Source organism: Coptis chinensis, chromosome 8, assembly GCF_015680905.1.
Source record: "Coptis chinensis isolate HL-2020 chromosome 8, ASM1568090v1, whole genome shotgun sequence".
NCBI classification, from domain to species: domain Eukaryota; kingdom Viridiplantae; phylum Streptophyta; class Magnoliopsida; order Ranunculales; family Ranunculaceae; genus Coptis; species Coptis chinensis.
Window position 1 is genome coordinate 29,733,648 of NC_141463.1, and position 14,282 is coordinate 29,747,929.

General features: G+C 37.1%; 1 protein-coding gene and 1 long non-coding RNA gene across 2 annotated transcripts; both read left to right on the plus strand.

The window, feature by feature from the left end:
• The first annotated feature begins 155 nt into the window (after positions 1–155).
• LOC147480982 (uncharacterized) lies at positions 156–3,016 on the plus strand. The gene is made up of 3 exons (XR_015204458.1): positions 156–286; positions 366–486; positions 2,482–3,016. It is a non-coding gene; the product is annotated as an uncharacterized LOC147480982 (long non-coding RNA).
• A 2,494-nt stretch (positions 3,017–5,510) lies between these two features.
• Positions 5,511–13,802, plus strand: LOC147480983 (uncharacterized). The gene is made up of 6 exons (XM_086579855.1): positions 5,511–5,860; positions 6,683–6,779; positions 6,864–6,920; positions 7,095–7,300; positions 12,961–13,265; positions 13,408–13,802. Exons 1-4 carry the CDS (start codon positions 5,567–5,569, stop codon positions 7,286–7,288), a joined length of 642 nt encoding a protein of 213 aa, XP_086435981.1. The 5' UTR covers positions 5,511–5,566; the 3' UTR covers positions 7,289–7,300; positions 12,961–13,265; positions 13,408–13,802.
• The last annotated feature ends 480 nt before the right edge of the window (positions 13,803–14,282 follow it).

Sequence of the window (14,282 nt, forward strand, 5' to 3'; positions counted from 1 at the left end):
AAAGTACAGAAACCCAGTCCAAATTTTTTAGGCCGGGCTTCGGCAAACGAAGCGTTATCTTTGAATTTGTTCCGGGCCGGGCTTTGTTCTCTCTCTATGGGTTTGTTTGTATTTTTGTAGATTAAAATCGAGATCTGAAATTAATTGAAGGAACGTGGAGTTTTATTCACTCTGCATCCTAAACTGTAAACTTCTCGTGCCATCTCTTAATTATGGCCTTTATGTACCACCGGTAGGTGCAAAAAACTTCTCCTGGTGACTGATTGTGATTGACTTAAAACTATAGGTACTGCTTTGGTGGGTCATTTTTTGTGTTAGATTTTATTTCTCATTAGCATTTTCTCAAGTCCATATCAATTTTGCAGGTGCGTGCAGCCCTGGAGGTAAAGCCATTCTTGTTTTTGCCAAATCTTTTGTAAGGAAGCCTGAATTTCTGGACATCATGTCCCTGTTCAACTAGCTAGACCTGTATTGTGCTGGCATGAGGTTGATTTTTGTTTCCTTAATTAAGTGATCTATAATCATTTTTGGCTTCCATATTAAGCTGTTTTTTTCTCCATATTAAGTTCTGCAAGTCTGTGGAGTTAGTTTAATTGTCATTGGTTTTGTTGCGTGCCAAATCTTTCAAGAGAAAATGTAGTAAGTTAAGGACTTGTACGTTGTACCTCATGCATATACAATAATGTGGTTCAGGCTGAGTTTCATTTTTGTCACTCTACTGAGTACTAACTACGTAGTAAAAGATATAACTTACTTTGCTAGTCTTATCCACGTAGTTACCACAATAACTATTCCACACACGTACCATATGTATTTTCCAGGGCTTTGACGATTGGACTCAGTAACATGGCCATGCTAACGATATGGTATTTTGCTATCACTATGTTTGCTATATTCCACCACCAGATTATAAAAGTAATCCAACTTCAAATGCGACTATTGACCAAGCAGGCCATATGAAGGACGAGGTATATGGGGGGCAATAGTACACTACCCTCAAAAAATTTGGAGAGGCCAAGCCTTATATATTGAGTAGTATTCTTTGTACGTGGCACTAAACTACTACTCGACCATCCACACTTCATTCCTTACATTCATTCAGCCTTTTCTCTCCACTGATTGAGAAAGATAAGAATAAGAGTACATTCAAGGCTCTTAATTAGCTTAACCTTAGCAACCACATGTATTTCAAATTCGATCATATTGAAAACTTCTCTACCAGTCAAACTTTCACTAAATTTAACAGTAGAGAGGCATGAATTCCTGACTGCAAACTACATATGAGTAGCAATGAGTTAAAGGCTGTTAGGTTCACCACACAGAACATTTGACCAAAAAATCATAACCATAAAATGTAAGGAATGAGTTAAAGGCTGTTAGTGTCTTTATGTCTAGGTAGGTGAGTTCTTGTCACAACCATAAAATCCACCTTAAATGACCAAAACCAATACAAACAGTGACACAGATGGCAATGAATTGGGACAGGTATATCATCTGGCACTCTTTCCTATCTATTGATGTATGATGCTTAGAGCATTCCCAATGCAGTTAGATTTTTTTCCCCTCTTATCACTTCCACGTAGGCAGTATTTCCCCTGTTTATCACCGTTTTGGCGAAAAGCAAGGTAAAACTGCACAATGCAAAGGTGAAAAAAAATCTCGGACAGGATGTTGGATTCCGTCTGGAGGCATTTTGATAGAGACGGAATGCAACATCCTGTCCGGTATTTTGTCTAAAGTTAAAAAAACCGAAAAAAAATCGAAAAAACACGCGAGACAGAACATTCCGTCCGGAAAAAAAAATTTGAAAAAAACACACGAGACGGAATCCAACATCCCGTCCAAAGTTCACAAGTCAGCCACTCTCTCGGTTGAAGATTTCACCTTGGTTTTATCTTGGAAAAATAGTCACCATTTATTCACCTTTCCACAAACACAAAGGTGACTATTTTCACAAACCCCTCATATTGACCTACATTGGGAATGCTCTTAGAGCATTCTTTTCTGGTCTTGGACTTGGAACGTACAATCCCATGTGCCTAGCTACACTTAAGATTATTACGGAGGACTGCTATAAACCACCATAAGATCTGTTATCTGACATATTGCTCCATTTTCTCCACCAATATGATGGACCCAAAATTAGTAGCTCAATGAGTATGAAAAACGTGGCGTGCAATCCAGAACCAGAGTTTGATAGCTATCCAACTCCTGAGATCACATAGTATTGCTGTTCATTCCCATAGGTGGCCTAATGTTGCAACGTAACATGGACATGTCGATAAAAATTAAAAACATCCCTAAAAACATTCTAAATGAGGAAAAAAAGTAACTATAAAATGCAAGTACTAGCAAGGATTCCTTTCAGCCAGCATACCAAGTAGAGACTAGAGAGCTAGCTTTTCTAGTGAAGAGAGGAGTTACTGAAGATGGAGAGAGTTACTAAGATGTTTTTGCTCATTCTTGCTGTGTTTCTTGTAGCATTTGTGACAGGTACGGATGGAGCTGGACGAAGCATGAAGATCAAGAACAAGGACAAGGCTGATCAGCCTCAGAACTTGCCAGGAGGTGCTGGTACTGGCGGAGGAGTGTTTCCATTCTTCCCTCCCTTTGGTGGAGCTGCCGGTGGAGGAGTGCTCACTTACCCTCCCTTTGGTGCTGGCGTTGGGTTCGGTCCATCGACATTCTGTTCATTTCCTGGACTTGGATGCATTCACTCTCCAGCCTTTGCAGCATCTAAGAACAGTGGGGGATCCCCTTGATATGATGTGATCGTACTAGTGTTTTTTGTGTTTGATATCTGTGCTAGAACTTCAAGTATCTTAGCTAGAATTATTATGTTAAGAAGTGTAGGCCGGGACATTATTACGAAGTTATCTTGTTGGTGTTTGAAGTACTGGATTTAGATGCGTGTTAAGGACTTAAGGTCGATCTTAGTACCTTTTTATGTTCAAGTCAAGTTGTAATAATGCGTTTTTGGTAGCTCTGTGTTGAATGGAAATAGTTTTTTGTGCTTGATCTCCTTCACCTCTTAATTTCTGAAAACTTAAAGTTTGACCAGTTTTCCGAACGAACATTTTTGCTGTTCATGGTTTCATGATTATTCATGAAGAAAACTCATGTGAAGGCCCTGTAGTAGCTTAGGGTAATGCTAATTTCATTTAGGCCATTATGCACTTATATCAAACATATTCCTCCTAAAGCTCATTGTGAGAATATTACATAAGATTAGTGTTGGTAGTAACTAGAGCTGCCCAACTCTTCTTTTAAGATAATATCGAAAAAAAAAAACCCTCTTCTTTTAAGATCGAGTCTGTTTATAAAATTTCCTCAATGATTCAAGCCCATTTTTTTTTTTTTGGTATTCTTTTAATTCAAAGAGTGAGCGAAGGGAACCCAACTTGGTTGGTTTTTTTTGGTTTACAATCTCTCCCCGCATTAATTCTCCCTCCGCCGGAAAGTAACTAGTATTGTTGAAACCAAAATATCCGAAAGTTAGTGTTGTTCGGGTCACAAGACCATAAAAACTGGTTGTTGTTCTGATGTTTTTCTTGATGGGTTAACGAAAGAGTGTTTTTGAGTGATATGGGGAATTCATTGGATAAGCAGTTGGAGAAAGAGAAAGTGAGACAGTGCTTAACAAGTTCAATAATTCTAATGGTCATCAAAATAACTTGGACAATAATAATTCGATGGATGATCAACACTTTACGATCATGGGAGATGATGGGAGTGCGGGGTTTGGATTTTCATCCAGTGGGCGACTTTTACGCAATCGACGACACTGACAAAGAGTCAATGCCAATGTCATATCAAATTTAATTTGCAGCTTCACTATGAAGAAGAGCCTCAGATGCATTATTATTGCTATGAAGACGGTAATTTTAACTCGAGTGGTCTAGTGTTTTGAGATTCTAGCACCAATTTGCTCTCACTCTTGACATATGGTTTAGCATTAATTTTACTAGGGAAGCCTGGTTGTATGTTTTTCTTTGAAAGAGATTTTATTGTTTCATTTGTATTATCTCTTTAATTGATTTTTTCCTAATAAAGTAATTAAAGGGCCAATGGCGAGAGTTTAAACCCAAGATGATATATTCAGATATAAATTCCGGCCTACGCTCCACTCCATTGTGGATTGATTTGGGATGTGAGCATAAATCCTAGATAATTCAAATATCAATTCCTGCAGATGCTCCACGTACTCCATTGCGAATTGGTTTGGGATGTGTTCCAAAGTTTAAGAGAGACATGCGCATGCAGTTCTTTTATGTTTTCTCAAATAAGCTTCCGATACCATCCCATTTCCACACCCAAATCTGCCCGTCTTCCTCACCAAGCTGCTCTCCTTGATAAACAGTAGCCAACAGGTTGTTTAGTTGAGATGTGACAAGAACTTGTGTTGTAGCTGTCAACAACTTATGAAGGATAAAAAAAACGTCATTAGGATTTTTTGATGCTGCCGGCGTATTGGTTGGTAGTCGGTTTTTGAGTTATGACCATCAAAGGCATTTGTCCTTAAAAGATGCCGGAGCTGTCTTTGTTGGCTTGTATTGTACTCAGAAACATCCACAAACTCAAGTTTTTTAATTAAAAAAATTTTTTTTTTTTTTTCATTTTATGTCGCTCATATTGTATCACTTATCAGAATTTTCTTTTTATATTGCCTTGTACTTCTTAACATATTTTTTCAGTCGACAAGCTAGAAGCAAAGAAGAAAATTTACAGGATTGTGTGCAAGAATCACGTTGTTGGTTTTGGGGTCGAAATTGAGGCAAAATTTTCAAATAAGCTTAAAGGTTTGTGTGTTCTTAGTTCTGTAATCAGTACTGTAGGTTATTTGATGGATTAATTCTGTAGTTGTTTACCAAATTTCTCTACAGGAATGCCGGGGTTCTAGCAGTTCTTCCAGATTACTTAATAGACAATTGCCAAAATGGTAATTTTATTCTTGAGTGGTTTTGCTCTAAAGTTTTGATGTAATTTTAATATTTTAATTATTTTATCTATCTTATATTTTATCGATAAAAAAAGAGCAATGTTGGATGGTTGTTTACTTTGTAGATTTCACCTATTTTTTTTTTTTTTTTCATTTTACTTCCTTCTCGTGCAGTCAAGTACTCAATTGCTCGGTTCAGTTCAACAAACAGGAACTAGAGCTGCCCAACTCTTCTTTTAAGATAATATCGAAAAAAAAAAACCCTCTTCTTTTAAGATCGAGTCTGTTTATAAAATTTCCTCAATGATTCAAGCCCATTTTTTTTTGGTATACAATCCTTTTAATTCAAATAATCGAGTGAGCGAAGGGAACGATTTTGGGAGAAGGGGGGCTATGCGAGACAAAAACCAACTTGGTTGGTTTTTTGTCTTATCTTCTCTCTTATACAAATACTTTTCTCCTTTAATTCAAATCAATATTCCCTGAAACCTCCTCCCCACTCCGAAGTATACTAGTATTGTTGAAACCAAAATATTGAAAAGTTAGTGTTGGGTCACAAGACCATAAAACTGGTTGTTGTTCTGATGTTTTTCTTGATGGGTTAACGAAAGAGTGTTTTTGAGTGATATGGGGAATTCATTGGATAAGCAGTTGGAGAAAGAGAAAGTGAGACAGTGCTTAACAAGTTCAATAATTCTAATGGTCATCAAAATAACTTGGACAATAATAATTCGATGGATGATCAACACTTTACGATCATGGGAGATGATGGGAGTGCGGGGTTTGGATTTTCATCCAGTGGGCGACTTTTACGCAATCGACGACACTGACAAAGAGTCAATGCCAATGTCATATCCAAATTTAATTTGCAGCTTCACTATGAAGAAGAGCCTCAGATGCATTATTATTGCTATGAAGACGGTAATTTTAACTCGAGTGGTCTAGTGTTTTGAGATTCTAGCACCAATTTGCTCTCACTCTTGACATATGGTTTAGCATTAATTTTACTAGGGAAGCCTGGTTGTATGTTTTTCTTTGAAAGAGATTTTATTGTTTCATTTGTATTATCTCTTTAATTGATTTTTTCCTAATAAAGTAATTAAAGGGCCAATGGCGAGAGTTTAAACCCAAGATGATATATTCAGATATAAATTCCGGCCTACGCTCCACTCCATTGTGGATTGATTTGGGATGTGAGCATAAATCCTAGATAATTCAAATATCAATTCCTGCAGATGCTCCACGTACTCCATTGCGAATTGGTTTGGGATGTGTTCCAAAGTTTAAGAGAGACATGCGCATGCAGTTCTTTTATGTTTTCTCAAATAAGCTTCCGATACCATCCCATTTCCACACCCAAATCTGCCCGTCTTCCTCACCAAGCTGCTCTCCTTGATAAACAGTAGCCAACAGGTTGTTTAGTTGAGATGTGACAAGAACTTGTGTTGTAGCTGTCAACAACTTATGAAGGATAAAAAAACGTCATTAGGATTTTTGATGCTGCGGGCGTATTGGTTGGTAGTCGGTTTTTGAGTTATGACCATCAAAGGCATTTGTCCTTAAAAGATGCCGGAGCTGTCTTTGTTGGCTTGTATTGTACTCAGAAACATCCACAAACTCAAGTTTTTTAATTAAAAAAATTGTTTTTTTTTTTTCATTTTATGTCGCTCATATTGTATCACTTATCAGAATTTTCTTTTTATATTGCCTTGTACTTCTTAACATATTTTTTCATTCGACAAGCTAGAAGCAAAGAAGAAAATTTACAGGATTGTGTGCAAGAATCACGTTGTTGGTTTTGGGGTCGAAATTGAGGCAAAATTTTCAAATAAGCTTAAAGGTTTGTGTGTTCTTAGTTCTGTAATCAGTACTGTAGGTTATTTGATGGATTAATTCTGTAGTTGTTTACCAAATTTCTCTACAGGAATGCCCGGGGTTCTAGCAGTTCTTCCAGATTACTTAATAGACAATTGCCAAAATGGTAATTTTATTCTTGAGTGGTTTTGCTCTAAAGTTTTGATGTAATTTTAATATTTTAATTATTTTATCTATCTTATATTTTATCGATAAAAAAAGAGCAATGTTGGATGGTTGTTTACTTTGTAGATTTCACCTACTTTTTTTTTTTTTTTCATTTTACTTCCTTCTCGTGCAGTCAAGTACTCAATTGCTCGGTTCAGTTCAACAAACAGGAACTACTGCCTTAATGATATAGTCAATTATTTTCATCTGTTTGAACGTAACTTGGAGAGGAATTCAGATAATTGGCTTGTTGCTATAAGGAAACCTGACAGTAAATTTGGTACGGAAGAACAAACAATTGATTTTTTGTATTCAGATCCTAGCTAAAGTTCTCGGAAGGTAAAACGAAGTTTCTCAAACTTGCAGACTTTTCGTTTGTTTTATCAATTTATGTATGTATGTTGTTTTGGTGTATTTAATTCTTACAGTATCTTTGATGTAGCTCTTTTTCTATAGTTATTTCTACTTCTTTTAGTGCTTTTAAGTGGCATATGTAGTGTTTTACTTGATATTTGCTTTAAGGACAAGGTTAATTTTTCTGTTAACACTAATTTAATAGTGTTTAGAAGATTATGAATCACATATTATTTCACATGATATAAAGAATGTAAATAATGAATCAATAAAAGGTTGTACCTTGATCCATAGCAAAAATGATGTGTTGAATCCGATAATGAATATCAAAGCATTGTTTCTCTTCCAAATCTTTATTTACTTTAATGTGTTAATTATTGTAGTGTAGAAATATGGGGTTTCTCCACTCTTTTATAAAGGATAGAGAGAGTACGGTGGTTCAAATTCTAAGTCCTTTTATCTCCATTTTCCCATAATTTGCACGTGGAATAGAAATATAACCTTTTTCTCTTAGCCAATGCAATTAAGGCAAGTTGAGTCAGAGGATATTTACCTAGGTTACATTGACACGCCGTATCGGACATGAATACGAATTGTCGGACACGGCAAAATATCAAAATTCGAGGTAAATTACATGCAATATGTGTCCGACACGGACACGTGGATACGTATCCGACACAGATTTTTTTCAAAATATGGCGTGTCCATGTAACCTAGATATTTACTTAAGGAGTAACCCACGCCATCAATTTAGGAACCAAAAATCTATAAAATCTTGTCTTGTTGACCACTTTATGGAGGATATGATATTATATCATATATTACATTTTCTTGTATATGAGCGCTTTGGTTTAGCCTGATTTCCATATCCGTGCTGTAGTTTTCAACTCAACGACTCATATTAGGGGTGTAATAGTTATGGACTGTTGGATTTAGCTTAATGAAGATTTGCAGTTTCTTGAGATGGGTATTTCAACACTCAAGTTAGGTATTTCCTTTTAAATTAGTTTTTAGGATTTATTGTTATTGATTTATGTGGATCTAGTTACATATATGGACACTACAGATTTAGATAATTTTGTACTGTTTCCAACTATGATACCCTGGATTGAATTTAATCCCACATTGGCTGGTAAGTCCTCGCGGGTCTTAGATATATTGTAATGCTCTAAACGTTCATACTAGCGTTGTAACCTTCTAAGAAAACTGCACACATTTGAAGGGCATGTTTTAGACTTGGCTTTTGGGGTACAATATCGAGTGTTAGTATGTAGTTGGTCGTTACAAAGTGCTACGATTAAGGTGGTCGGGTTGTGACTTGAAATTTGCTTGAATAATAGGGTACATTGACTAGAAATTTCTGATTTGTTCATCTATTGTCAAGATATTTGTTGATATCATGGGTAAATTGACAATTTGGGGAATGCCCACATGCAAGAAGATCAGACTTGGTTTTGGTGTTACCCTTAAAACTAAGAACATATAATATAAAGACCAAGACATTTTAAATAGTGGGGAATGAAAAGAGATTTCTCCTTCCCCCTATGTACTTCCAATGTGTAAAAACGGATCGGTGCCAACCTAGTTGGAATGTGTCAGTACTAGTCTATCTATTAGGTATATGTGACAACTGGAGGAATACAATACAGAAAACCTAGAGGGCCCTTATTGTATTGAAAGGAAATTTGTGTGTGTGCGTGTCATCATTGTGTCTGTTTGCGTCTGTGTTTGTGTGCGTGTTTGTCTGTGTCTGTGTGTCTCTTCTCTGTGTCAGTCTATCTGTCTGTCTCCGTGTGTTTGTGGATCCTGTGTGTGTGTGTTGTGTAAATCCTTTATCAAGCAAAGAAAACAACACCCGTTTTCCTCATATATTTATGAGATGATAAAATATGGCAAAAACTCATGTATAGCATGGCATACGTGATAGGTTTAAATCCATTCAAATTTCAAAGTTAGCAATGAAATTAATAAAACTAAATTAAAATTCCTGAAATTTTTTAGACATAGCCTCCTTTGTTTTATTCACATATTCATATACAAAACTTGCCAATTTTTTCCTAAACACCTACAATAATAATAAAAAGTTACAAACAGCAATCCCAAACACCATATTACAAGTAATAACGCACAGTTATTACAAACGATAAGAATTTAACTACAAATAAATATCAAGACCTCCTCCCTCTACCACAAGCCTGGCTTGAAGAGGTCTCCCCCTTACGTCGTTGTCGCCTCTCTGGTTCAACCTGAGGTGTGCCCCTTCCTAACGTAGCAGTAGCTTCCTCCAACTCTCGCACATGTCTATGTAATTGCAACATTCTATCTCGCTCATGATGTATGTACTCAAAACTTTGATGGGAGGACTCCATAAATGACTCACACATGGCATAAGTCAGAGAGATGTAGTTAAGGAGCTCAAACCTTACTTCGTCCTGTTTAACAAATAAACAGAGGCATGTTACATGTTATAGTGAATAAAAATAATAAATTATGAATAAATGTAAATTATATTAATCATGTCTAACTGCTCAAACTGTTCTGCCAAATATGTGACCAATGTGTCATTTGCTAGTGGAATAGGTATACTCATCTCTTGCCCCTGAGAAGTAATCATGCCCCAGTGCCAATGGTCAGATTAGTGATCAAATATCTGTGGTTATTACTTGCGGCATCTCAATATCATGAAACACCCTGGGTTGTGGTTGTGACTGTGGCATCTTCACTCTTTTTGGGAAATGAATGCCATGCCGCTTCAATGCTTCGGAAGTAACCCCGTCAAAGTTGGGGCCCTGGTATAACAGACCTAGCAAGGGACCTTGACCAACCCTCTTCAATAGAAGTCAGTCTCCTGTAAAAATATATAATTGTGATACCCCTGGGCGTGGGCCAAGGAAGGGTATGATGGAAAGGCGCCTAGCCCAGGTTTGGGTGACGGTTGCGCCATGGTGTGATCTCATTTCGCTTAAGCAACTATCAAAGATCCTGGCCATGAGTAATTAATCCTCCAAATCCTAATGTCGAGGCCTTTTCTGGAACGTTTGGTTGTGGATTATGTATGAACTCTGCAATTAAGCGTGCTCAGGCAAGAGTAGTCCAAGGATGGGTGACCTCCTGGGAAGCTGATGTCCGGAATCCAAAACCCTACACTGTCCGAGGTCTACAGTGGCTAAGTAAGGACAATATCGATGTAGTCGGATGGGGCGAGTCATTACAATAATGTTGCGTAAGGCTAATCATTTGGGTTTGCTCTATGGTGTGCAATTGTAGCAGGAGGAATATTAGAGGTTGTCATATCTATGGGTGGTGGGTAAGGTATAACAATCTCTCTAAATACTTAGACGCCAACATCGGTCCCCAAGGTACCATGCAGTTACTGACCCTACAAGTATCACTCGTCGCTGAGAAATAAACCTTGCTCTATGACACATATATGACAATCTATGGTACTCATCGTTCTCGATCTAGAACATCTGGAATATCCTCATAAAGGATCTGAAATATGCAAGAATCTACCCAAGGCTCCCACTCAATACGTGTAGCTGGGTAATCTTTCTACGTCGGTTACTAAAATCTTCATTATTCAATATAGTGTAGTGCTCTCGGTTATCAGAATAACAAACGACCTTGCGCGCACATTTGTCCCCCACATTGATATTTTATATGCTTCAACATCTCAAACACTGGATCAAGCTCAGTCATAACTGTTCTGGTATAGACACTTCAGCCATAAAAAAAACTCCCTTTTGCCATATGACCACTCTACTGTAAACCCGACACCACTGCAATTCTCCCTAGCAGACCCATCCACATCAACAATAATACTTTTCTCCTCATACTTGGCCTTCTTTACCTGGTGTTATTCATTGGCTTGTTCAAATCGCGCAGTGCAATGATCATAAGTTGAATAGTTCTGCTACTGCAAATACTTCAAACCACTCTTTTTTTCAAGATAATGAGTTTCTTATGTATGGGCTTGAAACAGGGACAGAACCAGGATTCAATGTCTGGGGGTGCAAGAGTATATGCAACCCAGTAATGAGTTTCTTATGTATGGGATTGAAAGTTATTCTTATTTTATTAGTGGTGACGACGTTTCTATTGGGAAGTTAGATGATAAATTTATTGATAAGTTGGAAGGGAAAAAAAAATGTCGTGGTTAGTGAAATGGAGAAGGAGGCTTTATATTTAGAGGAGAAACTTCAAGCAATGAGATCTGACCCATCGGCTATAGAGAAACTTGAGAAGGAGAAGGCCATGTTGGAAGAGGATATAAGGAAATTTCATGTTCTTATTGATGGATTTAAGTGTAATAATATGGAATTAGAGAAGGGACTGGAGAGAATGGAGAAGGAATTGGAGATGAAGATTTCAGAGAATCAGAGGATACATGAGGAGAATATGGAGTTAAAGAAGTTTCTTGAATCCCAAATGTTTAATTTGAGGCATTGGAAAGAGAGATTTCAGAGTCTGAAGTGGCAAGAAATGAGTGGGAAGAGAAGTCTTGGAACGTGGATGCATCTCTAGGGAAGAAGTATAAGGAGCTCGGGAGAACCTCTTTGTTGAATGCAACCAGGCTATTAGGAGGTTATTGTTTTCATCTTCCTTTGTTAGGTTGCTTTCTTGTTTTTGCAGTATTGTTTCATTATCTTAGGCACCCTTTGTTGTTGTCCAATTTAGAGTCTATTATATTATTCTAATCTCCACATGACTGTGATACACAGTTTATATAGTTTCAGGGAGAAAAGAACCTTAAACAATGAATTTCCTAAACATAAAAAACACAAAAAGACACATGCATATATATACCTCCACAGAAATTGTAGCACATGAGCCATTTGCTCAATGTTTGTTAATCCTCCTACATGTGCGTTAGGTTGTTCTCGAAAGTCACTAGTGTGACATGCAACATAGGCAACTGAAAGGTCCTCTTATTAGTTCTAACCAAGGTTAGACAGTGGTCATAAACTTGTAATGGATACAGCCCTGGCATGACCTGATGGTCCTACACAGAATGGCCTCTACACTTTTTTTATGGCTGATTGTATCCAAATATTGTCGTCAACTGTTGTTTAATGCGTTAAGCTGTCTAAGGCGTTGTTGAGATGTTTAATCCCACATGGGATATGTTAATCCAAGCATAAACTATATAAGTCTTGGGGATTCTCCACTTATCATTAATTGGTTTTAAGTTGTTAAAAGCTCTTTTGAGTGGGAAAAATGTGTTCATTTGCATCAGTTTATACAGGGCTACATTTTTTAACGTTATATTTTATAATTTAAGTATTTCCTTTTATAACTATATAAGTCTTGGGGATTCTCCACTTATCATTAATTGGTTTTAAGTTGTTAAAAGCTCTTTTGAGTGGGAAAAATGTGTTCATTTACATCAGTTTATACAGGGCTACATTTTTTAACGTTATATTTTATAATTTAAGTATTTTTTTATTCAGTGGTACTCTTATGAACTTGACAATGGTAAGTTATGGACCCAGTCATTTCATCTACACAGCAGCGGTTTTAAGACCTTAGAGACTTTATTTCCTTTAACCTAATATCGTTCTATTCATGTTCCATTGACTTATCACTAGATCGTTGTTTGTGCTAACCGAGATCCCTCATGATTGATTTCTTTAATTTCTTTTCAGGTTAAAAGTTGGAGATGAATTGCAGTATAAGCTGAATTGCAAAGGATCAAAACCTGCTGATATATTGGGAATTGACTACAAGTCAACACTTAAATCTGCACTAATTGCTTTTGCAGATGAATTAAAGAAAAGCCTGATGGCAAAGTTGGAGGAATTCATTTCCCTTCAGGTATGTCAATGTCTCAATGCTCTGTGCTACGTAGAGGTTGGTGGACTGGTATAGGTCTAGTTGCAATTTGAGTGAAGAGCAAATGAAAGGTACAGGAAACGACGCATTACCAAGGCGTAGAAATCACCAAAACAAGGTAGATTATGTACATTTCTTCACATAGCAAATGAGATTCATTCTTACTGTTCATTGCTGTAGCATAAAATATTTTCGTGCTACTTCTTGAGTTCTTGGAATATATACAATGAGTTGAGAGACGTTTTTATTGTGATTGTTAGGTTGGGACTTGGGAGATCGCTTTTCGATGGTTACAAAGATGGAGCTAATAAAGAGAAACAATATTAAGTTATCAGTCACTCTACAATAAAAAAAAACGGGGGTGATATCTCACCACAATATGGTTTCCTTCTTTCTTAATCATTGTTATTGTCTATTTCTAATGCCCTCTTAATTACCATGACAAGTTCGAAAGGAATATCGTTCAAGACTTGGGCTCAAAACAATCATGTTTTTAATTTACGTTCTTTCATTGTATCTTTGATCGGTCTCCGATATGAATGAACGGAAAACAAGCCACTGAAAGAGAAGCGTATGTTTGGTTGGTCTCTGATATGTAATTAGAGGATGCCGTATCAAATTTTGCTTCCATTGTATGAAGCAGTTTTTAAGCAAATAGTTTCCGATTTCATTAACAGATAGCGAATAGTTCATACAGACGTGACTGAACTTCAGAAAAACCAAGTCTCACATGCATAGGGACTTGGTTATTACAGACAAGAAGACTATGAAGGGTTGCTGTAGCTGCCATGAGATGGGCATGGCTAATCAACTCCCTCGGGCAAAAGACAATTTTGCATAAACTGAAACTAGCTTTGAGATTAAGGATCTCAAGCAAAAGACCCTCACAACACCAAGACACTGTAGATGAAACTCCATTGAGCTCTTGAACAATGCCCTTATTATCCGAACAAACCACCACCTTGCCAACACTTAGCTGACGAGCTTGTTCCAATCCGACTTTTACTGCTTGCAGCTTTACCTCTTCTGCTGATCCTGCTGAGACGAGCCTGCTTCCTACAGAACATAAGCCAGAAGCCCATTTATTTAAAATGTAGCCTACAGCAGCCCGTGATGAAATAGGGTCGGAACTGCC

Bases quoted from the DNA above. Each gene is read 5' to 3' on its own strand.
- LOC147480983 (XM_086579855.1), top strand. From the start codon at position 5,567: ATGGGGAATTCATTGGATAAGCAGTTGGAGAAAGAGAAAGTGAGACAG. The intron at 5,861-6,682 runs GTAATTTTAACT...TCATTCGACAAG, and splicing joins TTATTATTGCTATGAAGACG to CTAGAAGCAAAGAAGAAAAT. The intron at 6,780-6,863 runs GTTTGTGTGTTC...ATTTCTCTACAG, and splicing joins ATTTTCAAATAAGCTTAAAG to GAATGCCCGGGGTTCTAGCA.